We start from the raw sequence: 21,667 nt of genomic DNA, 5'->3' as shown, positions 1-21,667 counted from the left end.
CTCTCTAGGGGCCCCTCTTAAAACTGCCTTTCTCTTGGTTTAGGGTGACAGGAAAGTAATCTCCCCCCCCCACCGCCCCCCCATAGAGGGTGGTTGAAACCCCTTAGCACTATAGTTTTATCTGAAGAGCTCTTCTGGTCTCTTTTCCTTTAGCTCTTGGAGGTCAATGTTGGGCTGATAGGGTCATAAATCATCAGTTTTTTGTTAGTCTCTGTAAGTTTAGCATAGAGGGGTTAGCATCTCTTTTTAAAATATGCATATACTTGCTATTTGCTTTGTCCTTTGTGGGGCTCATTGGAAATGAGGCAGAAAGAGTTCTGTCTTGCTTTGCTAGAACAGTCATAAGAACCACAGCTGTCATATTCACTGTTTCCTGTGGGCCAGCACTAAGCTCTGTTCTTCAGATACCTTATCTCATTTCATCCATACAGTAATCCTGCGAAGGAATACTGTCCCCATTTTGGAGGTAGAAGATGGGCTCAGAGAAGTTCAGTCACTTGCCCAGGGTCACAAAGCTATTAGTTGGTAGAGCCTGGATTTGATGCCAGGTCTGTCTGACTCAAAATTTGTGCCTTTTGAAGTGTTGAAATTGTTATGAATGAAATTATATGAAGCCTGGGGTGTATTTCAGAATAACACAGAAGTTTGGGGGAAAGTGGGCCAGGTGCGGATGTAACAAGGTTGACCACACGTTGGTACCTGCTTGAAGTTGGCTGATGTGTATGTGGCACTTCACCATCCTGTGGTTTCTTTTGGCACATGATTTTCCTTCATAAAAAGTTTTTTGGTTTTTTTAAGTGTGGGCTCTTAACCACTATAATTCAATGTTTTAAATATAAGTTTATTCACCATTTTGTGGAAAAACATTGTAATTCTTGTTCAGACAGTTGTATAAATTTTTTCAGCTAATGGAAACATATGTTTGAAATTAGTTTTTTTGGTTCTGTGTTTTTTTGTTTTGTTTTTTAAAGATTTTATTTTTAAGTAACCTCTCCACCCAACATGGGGTTCAAACTCAAACCCCTGAGATCAAGCCAGCCAGGCACTCCAGTTATGTTCTGTTTTTAAGGCTAACAGAAACCTACCTTTCTATAAATGTTTAAGGTCTGATGACTTGTAGCTACATGGCAGGCTATAACCCAAGGAATAGCCTTCCTGAGATTAGTTCTTGTTACCAGCTAAAAGCTGGTTTTGCTTCATATAATTAATAGCCCTTACATATTAGTCATTATTGGGCTTAATAATCAAATTTTCAGAAATGACTGCCTTACTTGGCCCTTCTGTAGATAGATAAAATAGCACAATCAATGTGAAAGACAAGAAGAACCGTAGCACAAGGCTGGGGGCTGCTTCTTTTTCTTTTAAGAAAAATGATTGTCCAAGAAATAGGGGTATGGCAGGTGTATTGTGTGAACTCTGAGTTCTCATGCAACGTTGGAAATGAATTGGTTTTTAGCATTTGAATTCTATTTAGCGCAAAGTCAGTTTAGCAAGTGCTTCTTTTAATTGACTTGTAGAAATTACCCCCAATTTGAAAACTAAAAGTTGAAATCACTAGGATTTTCCAGTGTTGACATTTATCTGTGTTTAATTAATTAATTAATTAATTTTTTGAGGGAGAGAGTGTGATCTCCTGTACCAGTGAGAGTTGGGGGGAGTTGGGGAGGGGCAGGGGGGAAGGAGGGAGGGAATCTCAAGCAGGCTCCACACCCAGCGCAGAGTCCAGTATGAGGTTCAATCTCATGATCCTGACCTGAGCTGAAATTGAGTCAGTTGCTTAACAGACTGAGCCACCCAGGTGCCCCTTCTGTATTTAATTTTAATGAGTTATCTATTATCGTTTTAAAGAACTGTTAGACCTTCTAATTTTTACTCCTTAAAGACATTATGTAAAATTATTTTGCGAGTTACTCACCAGTGTTGAACACTCACTGTGTCAAGGTGCTGAGCTGGGTCTGGAGGTATACTCTTGAACGGGGAATTGAGACTCACGCACTCAGGGAGCTTAAATTCTCGTGCGGGGGTGTGGAATCATACGGCTCTTAGGTTTTTTAAAAATTGCATTTGTAATAAGTTCAGAGGAAAAATACATTGGATGAAAATATAAAGTCAGGGAAATGTTCTAGCCTGTCATTTAAAACATGTAGCTTCCTACAGAGGGGAGCCTCTACCTTATTTGACTTTTGATTCTCAGTTCCTACTCTAGTTTCCTGTCACTCTAAAGTACTTGTTAATTGGTTGATGTGTTCATGTATTTATCCATTCAATGGTATTATGTCAGTACCCACTAAAATGCGATTTATCATGGGCAGAGTACCCTGTAGATACAGAGAGCTGCAGAAAGATGAATTAGACTTGTGTACTGTATTTGGGGAGTGTACATGCTCGTAGGGGAGTTAAGATGTCCGTCAACAAAAAAACACATAGTAGACAGTGGTAAGTAACAGTACGTGAAATGTGGATAAAATAGTTCAAAAAAGGAGAGGTGCTGTTTCACTAGGAATCAGAGAAAGCCTCATTTAAGGCATGAGATTTGTATTGGGACTTGAAGGATGGGTGGTTTCTTAGGCACAGAAGGATGGAGGGAAGTATTCTAAATATTATGAGTGAACAGCATGAAGAAATTCATAGAATAGTGTGGTTTCATCAGTGACAATTTCGAGTTGATAGACTCTGATCCTGAAACTTGCCCTACAGCCTCTAAATCTAGTTCCTTTTCCTATGTGAGTTACTGGTTCACCAGAATTGGTTTCTCTACTTCTTTATTATTATCGCTTAATTCCCTGCTCCCTATCCAGGAGGAAATTCTTACTGTCTGTCCTCTTCCTCTCCTGAATTGTTCTTGAGCTTTTTATTCCTAGTCAATTCCCCCATTGCAATTAAAATGTTTCTAAGAATGGAGCAATCCTAGTGCTTTCAGGAAATTTAAATAGCATGGAATTCAAATAAAATATTGAAGTGGCATTTGTGCCTGTTTCTGCTAACCACTTACATACCAACTAATCCAAGAAAGGAGGGCTTCCGAGCCCCGGAGCACGTGCACTGCCACCGAAATGAGTAAGAGGAGGACAGGACTCTGCTGTGTGGTCACGACTGAGCCGGTTGGTCCTTGGCCTGTCACTCCCTGGATTGCCTGGCCGTGTGGCGAAGCAAATTCCTTGTACTCTCTTCTCTTCCTTAGAGCTGAAATCTGTGTTTTCCAGTCTCTTAAACTGCACATTTAAATTGGCACATTCTTTCTGTTTATCTGTATTATTTGTCCTTGGAGCCTTTGTGGGTTTATACACACACTCCTTTATAGAAGTATATTGTAAATGAACATAAACACTAAGGCGAGGAAAATCAAATTCTGATCATCTCCATAGAATTCCTTTTTCTTCTAATAATCCTGTTAATCATTAAGTATTATGAATCACTAGAATTTTAGAAATTTGCTCTCATGGTAATTTCTGGGTTACATTTATATAAAACATTCTTTGTTCTTTTAAAATACTCTGTAGGGGGCAGCATTTCTTGTATGGTTTACAAATAATAAATTGCCTTTTAATTGCCACAGATGATTAATAAGAGCTTAGGGTTATTCTGCTACAAAAAAAAAATCACATGAAGTATTTGTGTTAGTGTTCTTTAGAAGTTTGAGTTACATAGTAATGCTTACTGGTGGGTATAGTTCAAAATCAGCTGATCTCTTAAATATTTACTCATATATAGTCAGTTGAAATCTGCATTATATTTCCAATACTATTTAAGATAAGTTTTGTTAATTTCTGCAGTTTTGGAGCTGAGCAGTGCGGAAAACCAGGTTATGTGGTTTGATATTATGGCTTTAATTTTTTTTTCTATTATAGTGCCTCATTTAATAAATCTAAAGTCAGTTTTGAGATTTTTTTACTGATCTGAATTTTTAGGGAAGTAACTTTCTTTTTTTTTAAGAGGATAAAGGCAGAAAATTGTATATATTTAAGACAAATTTGGAAGAACAGAGGGGAAATTTTTTATTTGACCCTAGTGAATCAAGGTCCTGTTGCATAGTAGTAATAGCAACAGGCCTAGATGAAGTTCATTGGATTGTACTTCATATGTTATCTGGAAAACATGGAAGAATTATATTCTTGCAATTTAGAGTTCCTTTAAATGGGAATTAATACTGAAAAATAACAAGCTGGAGACATTTATGCAACATGCATAAATCAAATCCCTTCGTGCAAGGCATCATAACAGAATCAGCAAAGAGTTATAGGAATATTTATGAGTTGGCGTTAGCTTTTAAGGAGTTGATTATGTAACAGTAATGGTAAGACAAAAGAAAGATACAAAATGTGAGTATTTACAAGATACAAAGGAGAAAGTCCCTTAGGAAAATAACTAGACTCACAGGCCAAATCCAAATGCATCTTGTATGACCCATGAGCCAAAAATGCTTTTTACATCTTTAAATGTTGAACGAAAAAATCAAAATGGTGTTTGATGACACAATGTAAATTATGTGACATTCAGATTTTAATGCCCATAAATAAAGCTTTATTGGAATACGTTCATGCTAGCTCACTTACATATTGTTTATGGCTACTTTTGGGATATGATGGCAGAGTTGAGCAGTGGAAACATATTATGTGGACTTCAGAGCCAAAATATTTACTCTCTGGCTTTACAGAAAAAATGTGCCTACTCTTGTTCTAGATATTTATATCTAGAAAGTTGCAAGGGAGACTTTATCTAGAGTGAGTGGAGGACTTCGGCTGCCTTCCAACCCAAATACTGGCCACTGTTGAAGGGGATCATTTCAACTTTTTCCTCTCCTCCCCGTAGGGTGAGATGTAACTGATCTAGTTGGTTCCCATAAGAATAGGTCCCTCAACATTAGGGGAAGTTAATTGAGATGCCTACTTGCCCAAATGGGTGAGTGAGTGACAATGGCAAGGTTTACGACAGTTGGGAATAATGAGGCCTGTGTGAGTTGGAGACATACATGCCCCATTTGTAGTTTGTTGTTTCTCTGTGGCTCTGTAGCATTTACAGTTTGGGGGACTTAAAAAGAATTAGAAAGCAATGATCTTTAAGATAAATTTTTTCAAAAATGAAAGTATTAACAATGAAGTAGAGGTTGTAAATAATACCCTAAGAGACATGGCATGGGTGAGTGCCCAAGTCCACCTATGTGGGTCCTAAGTTTTTCATTTCGACTCTCAAGCACTCCCAGTGCCAGCCTGTTTTTCTTGCACCCTCTTGCCCCTGCCAGTTTCCAGCTGTGTTGAGGGCTTGCACCAGATCTGCTCTTTTAGTCCCAGCTTGAGGCTGAGTCTCAACCTTGGGTGTTCCAGGAGTAGTTTGCAGGAGGACGTAGGCCATATCTTACATTACCTAAGTAGATGTGCCCAGAAACCTTAAAAAACAAAGAACAAAAACAAGGCAGAATCCTTACCTTTCTTTCCACTTACTTTATGTTGCTCTTGTCAGCCAGAACCTGGTCAGGACGGAGGGGGTGAGTCAAAGGATTCCAGTACCATACCTGTCTGTGACCCCAGTAGGGTGCTTTTGAGTAGAGATGAGGGCTTGATAAGGAAAAAGCAAACAGCATACACCCAATGAGGGAGGCTTAGTTATAGTTATTACTTAAAGAATGTATAGGATTTAGAAAAGAAATGAAGGAAGGTATTCCCTGAGAATGTAGAAGGTAAGGAAAAGCAGGTAGAGGAAAATAAGAGGTCCAAAAAATGGCCAATACTCTAGTTTGTCTGGAGGCTTGGGTTGTGAAGGGGAACTGTGGGGAAGAGGTGTGGTTGGTGTTTTGGGACAGGATTGTGGAGAGTCTGCAGTGCCTTGCTGAAGAGACTGGGGCCTTTCTCACTGAGGGACCACTGCAGAGTGTGGTGTTGGTCTCTGATGGACTCGCAAAGTCAGATTCATCCAGCAGTAACACAGAAGATAGAGTCATTGAAGGGGGTGAGATTAGTGGCACAGACAAGAGAGGAGACCACGATTCTTACCTGAAGCCGAGTAGTTTAAGGGCAAATAACATGGTCTGAACTGGCGTGCCCGCGGTGGTGTGGAAGAGGAAAGAATATGGGGGCAGATGCTTTTCAGGTAGTGAGGGAGAAGCAGGTGGGGCCCTCCATCCCGTCTGACCGGTCGTCCTTCTTCCCTTGTCATCTGTAAAGTGTTTACATGATCATTGTCTCGTTTCCTTCCCATAGCAGTTCTTAAGAATTTTCCCCTGTTGACACATGGAAACAGATTCAGATTAAGTATCAAACACCAGGAGCAAGCTGACCCGCGACCCCCATGACCGACCATGGGCTGCGACCGACCATGGGCTACATAATTGTTCCACACAGAACAGTTACAATTGTTGCCCTTTTCACATTGCAGAGAAATTAGCTAGAACTCCACAAAGATTATGTGGCTTTTTAATGATCTTTCTTTAGCCTTTTAGAATTTGGGACCAGAATTCTAAGATCTTAATTTCATAATCAAAATTCTCGTGTAACCTTTTAATGCACATTAAACTTCCATGTAGGTATGGATACCTAATCATTTTTACTAAATTATATTTACCATACATTGATTAAAGTGTAAAGAAGCATAACTCCATTTTATCAATGTGCACATGATTTAGCATGAACATACCCTCACTGTAATACAGGGAGGGTTTTAAAAGGGCTGGTTCTTTATCCCTAGACATACTCATCAGTATATCAAAGCGCCAGAAGGGACTCATAAGGCTAGTTGGACTGGGTTGGTTTTTTCCTTTTATGAGCCATTTGAGGAATCCAGTTGTCTTTCTTCCTATATATTTCTTCTTTCTGACTTCATGTACAATTTTAGTTTTCCCAGTTTGAAACTAAACTAAATTCAAAGAATGAGTTAGAACTGTGAATATTAAGTAATGTCTATTGGAAAAACAGTCTCATAGTCTTAATTAAAACAACATCAAGATGAATTTATTTGAAGTTGAGCTACCAGGCATTGAGATACATGCTGTATTCATAAGGTGGAATAGTAGAAGTAAAATTTTACCTGCAGAATTACAAAATTTTAAACACTATTTTTAAATTTTATTTATTCATTTATTTATTTGTTTATTTATTTATTTAAGAGTATGCTCCACACCCAGCACAGAGCCCAATGCGAGGCTTGAATTTACAACCCCAAGATCAAGACTTGAGCTGAGATCAAGAGTCAGTTGCTTAACCGATTGAGCCACCCAGGCACCCCTATTTTTTTTTTTAATCTGGGTTTAGATTGCAACTATTTCCAGAGTCTTTTTCCATGAATCTTCAGCTTCTTAACCTTTCTACCTTTGTGCTTACTATATAGGTGGTTTTTTTTTTTTAATGTTCTGTCTTGAATTTGGATGCCCAGCTCTTCAAAAGAAATGGAAATTAGTTATGCTACCATTATGCAGTTTTGATGACATCCTGCTACATATTTCTACACTGAAGCAACCACTACTTTGACAGGTGACGTTAAGGCAAATTAAGTTAATGTTAAGGCTGTCCTCCTAAACCAGCAAACCTTGCAGGAGTTGTTAGAGCAGAAGAGGCAAAAGGCAGCCTTGGGTTAAATCCATTATTTGAACTCTTGATGGTGTAGTGATGTAAGAAAGTTGGCATAGTTACATTCTTTCATGTCAGGAATAGACATAATAAGGGAAGGCACAAACAAATTGGATATTCCACGTTTGTCATGACACAATAACGTAAATCTATAGATCACACGGGTGTTATAACTAGACACTGAGCAATTTGACCAAGTGTTTCTGAACTTAGGCTTTATGTACTCCAGACTATATTAACAACCAGTCTTATTGAATAGGATCCTACAATTTGCTAGACGTTGTTCTAGATGAGTGAAGAAAGGTGAAGAGCAGCCATGTTCTTTCCTGCCCAGGGGTTTGCCACACCAGGTGATAAATATTGACACAGTATTTATTGCATAGTGGCTGGGAAGCAGTTGGAATTATTTTCAAATCCTGACTATTGCTTCATAGCTGTAATCGTGGCCAACTCCATATCCTTGAGCCTCACTTTTCTCATTTATGAAATGAGCAAGGAAGTACCTAATTGGTGGGCTTAAATGATGTAATGCGTGAAAAGTACTTGGTGCAGAGCAAGTGGGTAGCTCCTAACTCCCATATTAGATGGGTGTGCCAGGCATTATGAAAGAACCCAAATCAGCGGGAGGGAGAGTTGGGACCCCATTTCTAGAAGAAGTTGAGACTTGATGGTAAATTAGGGTTGGACGTAGGGTTATGTATTCCAGGCAAAGGGAACATCTACAAAGTATATGTTTGCTTTTTGTTAATTTTGTTTGTGGCTATAATAATAATATATGTAATTCTAATAACTAAGAATGTTTAAAAAATTGATACAGGGTCATAAATTTGTGCTCAAAATAGTAACTCTTATTGCTTCATATGTGTTTCTCATTACAACTCTGAAATGTAAGAGCCTAAATAACCATACGAGGAATTTGAGGATAAAACCAACAGTGAAATGGTTTGAGAAGCATTTATAAAGCTGGATTTAATATATATTTGTGTTAATTGTTAGGGACTTGACTTTAAGCTACTTCCTAACAGGACCTGGTATTGAAGCAAATTACCACACTTTGATTCTCTTAATTTTGATTAATTTGACACAATTACCCTATCATCTGTTTTTATGGTTAATAAATTTGAGTTGATTTTATAAATAAAGACCAAGCAGTGCTTTCCTTTACGTATTCTAAATAACCACTTCTTTTTCCTTTACTCTCTTTGGCTCCTTGTCTTACATAGCTCAAAACTTTAAAGGGTATAACTAGATACCCAGAAAACCACAGCCACATAGCAGCTATGATGTATCAGGAGTTGAAAAGAAATTCAGCTCTTATTATATACGGTTAGCGATTTATATTATTTTTCTTTTTTTTTTGGCCGGCTGAAAGCCAGCCAAAAAAAAAAAAAATCCACTATTCTGATCATCTCTTAGTGATGGGAGCCATTTCTTAAGTGCTTCCAACCATGAGCTGATCTGTCAGTAAGACATTATTGCCAAACTTGATCTGCTAATAGAAAAATTTCAAATAGCCAGTGGGTTCTGATTTAAAGTAGCTCATACTTGTCTCTGTTTTGAGAGCTATTAGCCTGAAATGCCACATCTGTCCAGAACAGGACAACACTGCTCTTAGTTTACCTTCTCTCTCTCTGTCTCTCTCTCTTTTTTAAAGTGGGCTCCACTCCCAGTGTGGCACCCAACGTGGGGCTTGAACTCACAACCCTGAGATCAAGACCTGAGCTGAGATCAAAAGTCAGACGCTTAACCGACTGAGCCATGCGGGTGCCCCAGTTTGCCTTCTCTTTAAAGGAAAGCTGGAGAAGGAGTAGCCAGAGAACGTGCTAAATACTGTTTACTGCCCACCTGCTTGTTCCTGGCATGCATATTTTTCTTTATGTTGTCATTATGTTTCTCTGTGTTGTTATTGTACAGTCATTTTCCCTGAGGTAAAACATTCATGGCACTTGTCATTTATAATACCAGGATACTAATTTTAAACTGCCTTCATGAGTGAACAAGAGATCTGGGTCGCAAAGCCTTTCTTCCATGGTTACGGCTGGCTTAAGTGAAGACCGCGTCGATCTGGAGAATCCCTAACTCCGGAGATTCAACATCTTGGAAAGGCCTGTTTGTGCATTGCTGTAGTGAAAACAGTTACCGTGGTTACTGTGCTAGACACCTTCTTTTTTCCTGCTTTGGACCAGGCAGCAAACTGGCTGAAAACGGCCACTTTCTTCAGTGCCTTTGAGCAGGAAAAATGTCCTCCGATGTAGGCCTGAGCAGGGTTTTTTTTTAATTTAATATTTTTTTATTATATTATGTTAGTCACCATACAGTACATCCCTAGTTTTTGATGTAAAGTTCCATGATTCATTACTTGCACATAACACCCAGTGCACCATGCACGTGAGCAGTTTTTTATACCTATATGCTATGTGTTGGGTCCACAACTGGGTAAAGCTCCACAGGAGCCAGGTGTTTTGAATCTCTGAAGGCTTCTGGCCATTGGCCATGTGACAACTTGGAGCAAGGCCTGTTTTTTTCTTTGCCGATAGCTGTTAGGTAAGTGGTTGACAACCTGAGAGAAAGAGCAGTCAGTACAAAAGAGACCAAAAAAACCTGCGTGCCTCACAAGTCTCCTGGCTGTGTGGCTGCAGTAGTCTATGGTGATTTAGTGGTAACAAAAGAGACCCAAGTATGACCTTGGGGTAACAATACACATTGTTGGGGAAAGGATGATTTAAATGCACTTATTGTTGTAGATTGTCAACTGCCAGTAGCCAAGTTATCTTTTAGCTTTTTTTGTCACATAGCATACTGTGAAAATAGTTTGAATGAGACTATAGTGGAAAACACAGCTTTCCAAGAGTGCGCAACTTTCCCTTTCTAAACTGCCTTGCATGTGATTTTCTAAAATTACCTGATCTAAATATTGCTTCTCAGTTGTTTAAAATTACAGTTTAAAGAAAATTTAAATATGAATTAAAATTTTTTAGCATTCTTTGCCAGTATTTCAAGAGTTGGCTGTGTAGCTGAGTGTGTCAAACTTTTTGTTAAACAAATAAATGTTTATTGTGGGGAAATCTTGAAAAGAGGGGCAAGTACAAAGAAGAATAAGCAACTGTAATCCCACATGTAAAACAGTGCTGGGCACACGTCAGGCACTTAGATACTTTTTCAGTGAATGCAGAGACACATGTTAATACCATTTGGGTGTAAATATCTTCAGGAGTTTTTTCCTATGTGTATGTGTCTTTTTTTTTTTTTTAAGAAAATGGGGTCAAAATGTACAAATACAATGTAACTTCTCTTTAAATTTAAAAAATGATTATTTTTGACATTTCTTGTACTATTATTATTCCTTGGTGATAGTGAAGATGTGAATTTCCCTGTGGCCTTTAGCAAGGGGACAACCTTACTTGAGGCATGTCTGCTAAAGGAAGCTATATAATTTCTTTAGGGTAATGGTTGCCTTGGAGTTTCATTAAACATACCGTTCTTAATAAAAATCCCTGGAGTCGGACCTCTTATTCCTGCTGTCTGCAGCTGGGTTTAGGCCTTCACACCTCATCCTTCTTAGACTGTCTCCCCAGCCCTTGTCACTCTTCTGACTTCCTCCCAACTCACCTGCTTATTCCCCTCATTTTCCTGCTTGAACTGCCTCCTCCAACCTAATGATCTTTTCCTGTTGTTCCCCAAACCCACCCCATTTTGTCTCCTTTTTGCTCCTTTTGACACTGTCCTTCAAGCCAGCATATCTCCCCTTTTTCTTCATTCAGTTATTTGCTGTGATGTCTTGCTCCAAATCCTGCATTTTCTATTAACTGGCTTATATTAGTAAGGTACGGGATCTCGAGGGGCAGGATTCTGGGATGTCACACTGTAGAGGGGTTTGTGAAAGGTTCTTTTTTGTTTGTGTTTTTTTTTTGCTTTTCCTTGTTTTTCTTTTTTGTTTTGTTTTTTTTGGTAAAGACCTATGGTTAACGTTTAAAGACTTTTAAGTTGGTAGTTATAAAAGTAAACTCCGGGGGTGCCTGGGTGGCTCAGCTGTTAAGTGTCTGCCTTCGGCTTAGGGCGTGATCCCAGAGTCCTGGGATCGAGCCCCACGTCAGGCTCCATGCTCCGTTGGGAAGCCTGCTTCTTCCTCTCCCACTCCCCCTGCTTGTGTTCCCTCTCTCACTGGCTGTCTCTCTCTGTCAAATAAATAAAATCTTTAAAAAAAAAATAAAATAAAAGTAAACTCCTTCTCCCTGGACCCTGCCGCCCCAAAAAGAGAGAGAGAGAGAGAGAAAGTAAGAAATTGGCATATGCTTGCCCTGACATTTTCTTCTCTGTGGCAATTAAAACTGTTCAAGAAATTCACACTTTAGTTAATTCTCCCTTGGTTTTTTTCTCTTGGGATAACATGGCTAACTTGGTTTCATCACTTCTGTGAGTTTTGATTGTATTTCCTGCCTCCTGTCATCAAACTCTGCCTTCAACATTACATACTTTGTAATGAAAATAGGCCTGCAGTGGGGGGTCCACACAAGTCATTTGATATAGTTAACCTGGGCCACTCTGATAGTCACAGTTCTGGTCTTGACTTAACCAAATGTAGTTTTAGGCCTTCTAAGTATTTGTTTCTCTTAACCAATTGAGCAATGGGGTTTTTATTGGCATTCTTCCCATCTGCATGTGAGGAAGTCACATAGTTAAAATTTTTGAAAAAGGCATGGCCCCTGCTTTGAACTTAATTTTAAACTCCGGAACAATAAAATGTGCTGGCGACAGAATGGGCCAGGAACGTGTGGGGAGTGTAGTACGGTGGCTAGCCGCAAGCCAGTCCGTTCAGAATTTGGATCCTGTGAGTATCTTAGGACCTTGAACCTTAGGTTCTGCTTCTGTGAAATGAGCAGGGAAGGCTGGGGGTGGGGGGGTCAGCTGTTTCCTTTCCACGTTTCTTTGCAGCATTCAGTAAAGAGCTCCGAAGACGAGGGGGTGAGCCCAGGCTTCTGATGGGTGAAGTCTTAGGCTAGGCCGTGAAGGCAGGCTAAGATGCCCATTGGTGGAGTGGACAAGAAAAGGCACTCCAGGTGTGGGAGCCAATTGAGGAGAGGATCTGGAAAGTATGTGCAGGGGAGGGGACTTGAGGAAAACAGTGCATAGAGAAGCGTATCAGAGGACTAGAAGGACAGAGTCTGCAGTGTGAGGAAGGAGGGAGATCTTATAATCCAGGCGTGAGATGTTGAGAGTACAGGTGAGGATAGTTGCACTGGAAGTGGTGGGGAAAGGGCAGCTTCGAGGGGCGTTTCCAAGAGGAATCCTCAGGGCTGCTGTATGAGGCCCTGGGATGAGAGGAATTGTGAGGGTGTAAGGCAGGTGGTCACTGTGTCATTCATTCATTCATTCATTCATTCATTCATTCATTCATTCATTCTTAAAATATTGAAATTGAAAATTTGATGCTGCAAGGTTCTGTTCTAGGTAGTAGGGATTAATCACTAAATGAAACATGGGGCACCTGAGTGGCTCAGTCAGTTAAACGTTTGCCTTTGACTCAGGTCATGATCCCTTGGTCCTGGGATCAAGTCCCACGTCAGGCTTTCTACTCAGCAGGGAGTCTGCTTTTTCCTCTCCCTCTCCCTCTGTGCTCTCTCTCTCAAATAAATAAAAAAAAAAACTTTAAAAAAAATCATTAAATAAAACAGGAGTCCCTGCTCTTTTGAAATGTATTTTTCTAGTGTTAATTGTGTTAAAATTTTAGTGGCAACAATTTTTTGGCACCTTGAGCTGTCATTATCTAGCTCATGATTCTTTTATCCTGTCTAAAAGTCAAGTGGGAAATGTCGATGAAAGCACATCCAGTATCTTCAGGAAATTGATATACAGTATTTTTATGTTTTGGGACTGTAAAGATAAGAATGAAACTGTTAACCTGAAAATGCTGTGTTTTACTGATCAAAGGAAGTGGTGCTACTATAAATTTAGTAATTTTCCCTTATAGTCAGTACATTTTAGGGAATGTCATGAAGTTCGAGACACCTAGGGAATTGTTGTTGAGTTGTCAGAGATTCCTCTTGTAGGCTTTTGTTGGTATTAAAATTAGGTTCATTTAACAACCAGAAGGAAGTAATTAGATTGAACAAGACTTTGGTACTTGATGGCTTTTTTCCAAGTGATTTTGTCAGCTTATTTTTGAATGAGTGCTGTGATATTTTAGTTTTCGGTCTGTGTTCTCTTCAGTTCTTTAAGGTGCAAAAACTGAAGTTAGTACCAGATAATTCCTTAACAAAAAATGTTGACATAAAATATAAAGAATTTTAAAAACCATAATATAATTTTTTCACAGTGTTTTGAAAGCTCGAATTAGAAGAATATTTTATAATTAAAACTGTGGTGCATTTAAATATTCAGTTAGCGAGGAAAACTTTCCTCTTTTTTGCTTAATGTACTTAGTTGTGTTTCATAGTGTTTTTATAGTAACCACAATTAATCAGCTATAGAAATAGAGCATAAGGTTTACTCATAACTCTTAATGAAAGAAATAAAGGGCTTTGGGCTTTATAGTACTGATAACATTTCATGCAATAAAGGAATGTTAAAAATATTCTAAAAATATGGTTAAGATTCTGAACTGCTATAAATATATTACCTCGTGGTATCAGTTTCTCAGTTTAAGATAATCAAATGTGTTTTTCTTAAGAATGATTTGATTTTTTTAAAACATTTCCTTTAGGTAAAAGTGCAGTTTTAAAGTGTCTCCTGGATGTTCACAAAATTTTTCAGGAAAACGACCCTGCTTATATTCTGAATGATCTCTACATCTCAGACTACTGTGTGTGGATTCAGAAAGCCAAGTAAGTTTTGAGTTACTTATGAATTTTACACGCTCCCATTTCTGGAATGCCTCCTGACCCAGGAGGAAGCAAATGAAGTAGCCCGGGAGGTAAGTTGTAATGAAAAAGAAACCCCATCTAGCTGCAGAACACTTTAAAGAAGATCAACATGGGGAGCTTGGCGAATTTGCTTCGGGGGGAGATGCAGATGGTGAAAAGTTAATTTTACTGGGAAACATGGTTCTAGCCTAGAAAATAGGCATGCAAACAGATAGTTGTGAGTATTCATTGCTTTGTTATTGACGGTCCGATATGAAATCTCAAGGTTTCATCCTTGAGCATCCAGACTTGTGTCTGCAGATTACTTACAGTGGGGATTGTGGGTGAGTATGTATGTCTATGTGTGTGTGTGTATGTGGGCACCTGTGCAAGCATCACGGCACAGAGACCTAATCAGCTGTCATCCCATTGGCTAACCACTTCTTACAGAATCCATTCTTCAGAGTATAAAAAAGACGACCTTCAAAGCTTCATAACATGGTTCTTGGTAACTAACATGTGCGTTGAAGGGACCGAACACTCACCATCGCGGTATATGTAAGATTTGCCCAAAGTGTTTACCACTGCCTCCCTCGGGGAATCCTATGAAGTCTAAACAGGCAGTGAACTTTTATTTTGTGAAGAGGTTCAACAGCTATACCAAAGTAGCCATTTCAGTAGCAGAAGACGATTAATTGAGAGCACACAGATAGAGCTCTTGATGAGAGTACTTCTTGGGTGCTCCGGAAACTGATGGCAGTGTCATTCTTGACTTAGAAGAAAAACAGTCATCATAGTTGTCCCATCGCTGTGATTGGTCAGTATGTGCTGTAGTATGTTTTAGTGCCTGTTCTGAGTGAGCCACGGTATAGAATTTATTTTTGGCCTCTGTTCACGGGGAAGCAATTATATGCAGAGTGAAATAAGACAAAACTCGAGGCTCTGCGTGTTGTAAGGAGAAGCTGACGGTCTGCTCGCATATCGCCTACTCCCATACGGCGGTGTTTGTGGTGGAAATCTCAGTTTCGCCAGATGGAAAATTGCATCTTTAACCCCTGAGGTCATCGTGGCACGTCATCACTTCATTTCACCCTCCTGCTAATTGAGCTTATCAAGTACCCTGCTGCCATTTCCTGTTGTTTTCATAATAAAATTAAATTGAAATAGTCTATTTGTGTGGGTTTAGGTTTTTCTTGTTCCCTTCAGGGTGAGGATTTTATAAACATGTAATGAGCATTGAGGTTTGTGCAAGGATCCCATTTCTATGAGCGCCTCTTTTCTCTGTGGCATTCCTTATTAACTAGAGAGAAGATCGCGTTTCATTAAAGTGGAAGGGTGTGTGCCCTCATGTCCATGTGGGGATTAGCACACCTCCTTGCGCTTAAAAAAGATCCTTTTTCCCCGGGTTTTAAGTTGCAGGAAATGAAATGAAATTCTTAGGTCCCTAATAATTGTTATGATAACAGTGATTTTTTTCAAAGAGATATAATGTATTGGGAAGTGAGACTGGAAAGGGAAACGAGCAGGAACTCTTCAAATTACTTTGGAAAGATTTTTTTGACTATACCAATGTGACCATAACTTTCTTTTCCCTAAATAGGCTCTCTCATTTTCACTTTGTTTGTTAATATTTTGACTCTAGTTGAGCCTGGCTATTTTTTCTCTCCCTTGAAATAACACATTTGTTCATTTACCTGATTTTTATTAAATTTTTAAATTTAATCCTTAGTTTTTCAAACAATAAAATTGAGCTTTCCAGTATCATCTTTACTGTGAACTGTCTTGGCTCTAAATTAATTATACTGCAGTGAATGTTCATGATTTTCATAACAGGCTTCTTCCTCACCTTTCACCTCCTGGTTTCTTTCTTTCCCATACACGTTAGTTTATCACTGAAATCTAGCTCCTTATTTTTATGTTTTAAAGTAGTTCTGTATTTTCCTTAATCTCTATTTGATGTTTTTGATTATAATAATAAAGACTGAAATTGTATTTAAAATAGCAGACAAGTGCTAAATTATAATGAGCACAAAGAACAGCATTTCATTTTTATAGTCAGACATTCACTTTGGCAAAAACTTGCTGGAATGTGGGTAGCAAAGTCATTCTTACATTGACTTAATGAAGTTCGGGAAACAGTTAAATCTTAAGTTTTGCTCTATACTGTGTATTTTTCCTTGTGATATCTGTGTCTTATAGAGCATATTCACAGATTTTCAAAACGGAAGGTCCTGTGTTCTTATTCTTAGTGACAGACAAGTTATTTTTCTAGAAAGGAGCACTCCCTGCCATCCTTCACTGTAAGCTTCCCTGGAAATTTCCAGTGTGCTGGTCACTGCGGCAGATGCTCCCTGGGTGGCAGCATGAGGAACTGATTTCCTTGAGGTCATGTAGCCTTTAAGAGAGAGGTGTGTGATAGTCTCAGGGTTTCTGGGTCTGGATTTTATGTTTTCCAAGATAGGCCACCTAGACAACCAGCTTTCTTTACCCATGGCATATGGGAAAAAACACCAAAAAAAAAAAAAAAAAAAACCCGGAAAAAAAGCCCTCGCTTTAGGAAGGTTTTTCTATATGAAGAGGAATTAGTGACTCACTCGTCTTCCTCCTGGGTGTTCCCATAGCACTTGGCTTAAGAACAGATAGGCATATCTCATGCCTGCCTCATTTTGTAGTCATTTAAGTGCTTATCTCTTTCCCCCTCTAAAATTTAAAGTCCCTCTGAATGAGCACCTGTGTGGGCCCATCACAGTCCCTTAGGAGCACAGTCAGTTTTCGTTACATTGAAAGGTAACTTCTTCTAGAGAAGCTCAAAAGCTCAGGATGGATGGATCATAGGTAGAGGCATGGAAGAAGAAATGAGGCCAAGGAGTTCATGTGAAGCCTTGGCCACATGAAAATGCTTAAAGATGCTTGGACTTTGTCCTGGGAGAGTATGGAACACACTGAAGAGGTTAAGCCATGCAGTATCTGGGTGAGTGATGTGATGAGATTCAGATTCTTCGAAGAGCCATCAGGTCCCCTCACGGGGAATGAATTGAGTGGGGTGGAGCTCAGATTTAACACTGAAAGCCTCAGCAGCTTGCAGGTGATGCGAGCAGAAGGCCTAGACTGAGCCAGGGGAATGAGCAGGGAAGGAGACTGTGGTCCGATTTGAGAGGTGGATGACCCAGAACTTAGTAACGACAGGGTACCAGGGGAGAGTGAGAAGGGGAAGCGTCAAAGAGGAGATCCACGTTTTGACTTGGCCCGTTAATGGGACCATTTGGAGGTGTACTTGCTGAAGTTAAACCAGAGTGGGGAGAGGGTGTGGGTTGGAAGAGAAGACAGAGGGAGAGAAGATGAGTTTTAGAAATGTCAATTTGAGGTCTCTAAGGAATATACATAAAGAAGTAGTCGGGAACATTTGGGTCACAGCTGGAAGAGGTGTATGGAAGAGAGTTTGAACAAAGAATGGATATAAATTAATAGCAAAACATAAACAATGGTATCTGGTTGCATAGTACTGTTACACATATGAATCTCATAATAATCAGAAATGGAGGCATTCCAGCCTGGGAAAATAACATCATGCAGAGGAGTAGACAAATAAAACATGTAAGCATCATGATGAACAGATTTCCTGGTTGTAGCTATGGTGTGTTGGAAGGGTGAGAATGGATGTGAGGCTTTTTTGCATTTAGATCAGTTTTATCTATCCTTGTATCTCTTTTTTATGAATAAGAGAGTTCCCAGTTGGGGTCATGGTGTTTTGGTAAGAGAACCACTTTTGAATTCCTTATTTCTCCATTTGGTTACCCAAGACAAATGCATTCAGACTTTTATAGTAAAAAAATAGGAGTTTAATTAGGAGGCTACAGGTTATCTTCTGGAAGCCAGGTGCAGGGAGTGCAGCTGGGCCTCATGAGCTCAAGTCCTGAAGAAGTGCAGCAGTCAGCTTACTCTCTGGTGACATGTGGTCTTTTGTGTTGTTCCTTCCCACAAGGAAGCCACCCTTCTCTCTCGATGCAAGTGGACAATGACTGTCCTGCAGCTGAGTTCACGTGCACCTGGTTTTAGGAGAGAGAAACTACCAAGTCCCTTGCTTGTAATTCCCAGGGAGGAAGAATGATTGACCCAGCCATGGGTCCGTGTCTTTTCCTGGTCCAGTTGCCTTGGTCACAGTAGGAATGGGGTGGGGATGCTCCCTAAGGTGGTGCACACAGGGTGCCAAGGCCCACTCTGTCCTGAGTGGCATTCTCAGAGAAGGGGGCACGTGGGGCATGCAGAGACCTTAAGAGGATACCGCTGTAATTCCACAATGCTATTTTGCACCATAGCTGAGGAAGAACCCTGACACTTTACCATCACCCATGCCACCAATACTCCTATAAGATACAGTATTGAAGGTGATTTCAGGGCTCTCTTAAATTCAGGCATACCCGACGATAACCAGGCACTCCAGGTGGTTTTACTTTTGTATCGGAAGTTACTCCTGCGATAAATGGTAAAATGTTAAGCGTTATATTAGCTGCTAATAATTAGCATATAGAAATTTCAAGAAACAATTGTGCATAATTTCAAGCAAGTTAAACCTCTCTTGAATTGAAATCCTTCTTGGTAAGGTGCTTATTCTGGCATGTCAAGTTGCTCTTTGGTTTTACTGTTTATTTTTAATTAAATCCACAAATTCATCCTGGATGGGAGTGGGTTTTATCTCCATAAGAATAGATTAGTGCATGCCAATATTCGTTCACTTGTATCCCTTCCGTGGGGTTTCATATAGAAAGGATTTACTTAATGGTTCTTTACCTTATCACCAGTAGTTCAGCAGTGCCCACTGGGGACTGTTGCTCTTCATTAGACTTCTCTTACAAGAAATGTGCCAATAAATCATAGGATTATGAATGTTCGTACAGATTTCAGGCTAAAATAACTCTTTGTAAGGATATGAATGCTCCCTATAACTCTGTGTATTGAGAAAACTAGCAAAAGGATTTTGTATCTGAATGTTAGAAGTTTTGTGGAGGGTTTTGTTGTTGTTGTTTGCTTATTATGTTTTCCTTATTTGTAACTTTTCTCCTGTTTTTTTTAAAGATAAGCTTTTTATTTTAGAGTAGTTTTATTATTTCTAAAAAAGTGATGAACATGGTACAGAGTTCCCAGATAACCCACAGGCGGTTCTCCTATGATTAACATCTTACAATGGTAGGTGTATTTGTCACCATTAATGAGCCCTTACTGATACATTATTAGAAACTAAAGCCCATAGTTTATTTAGGTTTTCCTAGTTTTTACGTAATGGCTTTTCCCATTCCAGGATACCATGTTTTGTTTTGTTTTTACTAAGAACTGGAACTCAAATCAGTAATGTTCAGTGTCTCGCACGTTTTGGTTATCCAAGAGCTTAAAAGGTGTTGAAAGGTAGTGAAGTATTACTGAGATGCTAAGCACCTCAGGAGCTTACTACATACAGATACCCAAATCATCAAGAATCCAGACCCTGAAAACAAAAGGTTTGGCATATTTGAAAATTTTTAGAAATTTGGAAACGTAACTCGGGTATCATTTTTACTTACATTGTGGGCATCATCATTATGATCTTTTAATAAAAAATAGAGGTGTGTAAATACAGAATTGGCAAGGCTTTATGTTTTCACATTTATTTTCTTAAGGTAGAGATTAGAGGAGAAAGTGTACCTGTGAGTTCTTGTAAAAAAAAGATGTAAAGTTTCAGAGGTGAAATAGGCAGGCCCTGAACTGGAAAATGCACAGCATTTATTGGTACGGGAAGGTTTGCCTGAGTCGAACCCATTTTAGAGCCTTGACTGGGTGGCGGTGTTAGGTTTGTCTCTGTCTGGGGTATTTGGCTCCAGACTTCTCAAATCCTTGGTTTTGGCTTGCTGGAGCCAGGGCTTTTTACAGTGTATAATTAGCTACCGTGTGAGCAAATTGGTATTTTCCTTCGCCTCCTTGTTCTGAGGCCTGTTCACCCATCAGAGGTCTTTGGAGGATGCTCATAGGATCAAGTGAGTTCGGGTGGGCTTGATGTAGTCTGGTTTTGTAAACCAGTTCTCTCTGCTTCATGTAGAGTTGTCACAGTGCTCGGATTGTCTTCACGTCTCATTCAGAGAAGAGGCTTACATTGATTAATGTGTATGTGTGGTTATCGCACTTGGAAAGTGCTCTGTTTAAGGAGAGCTTTGTCAAGAGCGTCCTTTGAATGGAGTCACAAGAAAGCTTTTTAAAAAAACTGTCAACTTCAAGTACAGTTTCCTTTTTCTTCTGCCTATTATGATTGAAACCCAATCCTTGTTATAACATAATTATCTCCACCGAAGCCAGCAGGGAGTTGCTGCCTTAATGTAAGGGGTGTGAAGTCCCCTAAATAAATAGAGGATTAATTACACTCACAGCATGTTGTGAAGGTGATGAGATTGATTGTGATCATTTGACTTGTCCCATTTCCTGCTCTGACTACTTTTCTGAATAAATAGAAGCTGGGAAAATAATAAATAGAGCTACAGAACGTATTGTCGGGACTGGGGTGGGGAACAGGCTTGCTTGAGGTATGGTTCCAGATTTTAAGTGATACATGATATTTATTTTAGATAATTTTATCAGTGATTATTCGCTTACTATTCTCAATTTAAACAGCTTTCCAGGAAATAGTTTTTATCTTAAAAAAATAGATATTAACAGAATGTTGAAAGAATTTGACAGACTGTATTTTAAATGGGTGGATATCAACAAATTTCTGACTCATTTTTAAATGTTTTTACTTAGTGTGGCCTTTTGAAAGATTTAAACTGAAGAAAATGTTAGCTGTTAAATGTTTGTATTGTCTTTTCCTTATAGAAGCTCTGTGCTTTTCTTAAACTTAATGATTAATTGGTACTGTCATAAAGCACATCATGTTTTCTGTTTTTATTTTATTTTTTATTATTTTTTTAAAAGATTTTATTTATTTGAGAGAGTGAGAGCGATAAAGAGCATGAGTGGGGTGAGGGGCAGAGGAGAAGCAGACTCCCCACTGAGCAGGGAGCCTGATGCGATTAATCCTGGGACTCTACAGTCATGACCTGAGCCAAATGCAGATACTTAACCCACTGAGCCACTGACTGAGGTGCCCCTTCTGTTTTTATTTTACGTTTGTCTTACCTCCTTTTCCTGGGGAGTTTTATAATGTTGTAAAGTTGTGCTTTCGATTTATACATTCATTCTCCAAATCTTTGATTGCATTGGCCTCCAAAGTGAAGTGCACTTACCCCGTGGAGCACAGAGAACCATCTTTTT

General features: G+C 39.3%; 1 protein-coding gene across 1 annotated transcript in view; it reads left to right on the top strand.

The window, feature by feature from the left end:
- LOC100482732 (protein SHQ1 homolog) overlaps nt 1-21,667 on the top strand; it is a 90,296-nt gene that overhangs the window by 39,196 nt on the left and 29,433 nt on the right. The window contains exon 10 of the mRNA XM_002914658.4: nt 14,257-14,377. Coding sequence (XP_002914704.2) covers nt 14,257-14,377 — 121 coding nt within the window. The remainder of the gene's footprint in view (nt 1-14,256; nt 14,378-21,667) is intronic.

The sequence above is a fragment of the Ailuropoda melanoleuca genome, chromosome 4, assembly GCF_002007445.2.
Source record: "Ailuropoda melanoleuca isolate Jingjing chromosome 4, ASM200744v2, whole genome shotgun sequence".
Classification (NCBI taxonomy): domain Eukaryota; kingdom Metazoa; phylum Chordata; class Mammalia; order Carnivora; family Ursidae; genus Ailuropoda; species Ailuropoda melanoleuca.
The sequence above is the reverse complement of the archived record's forward strand: the minus strand, read 5'-3'. Positions and strand labels throughout refer to the sequence as shown.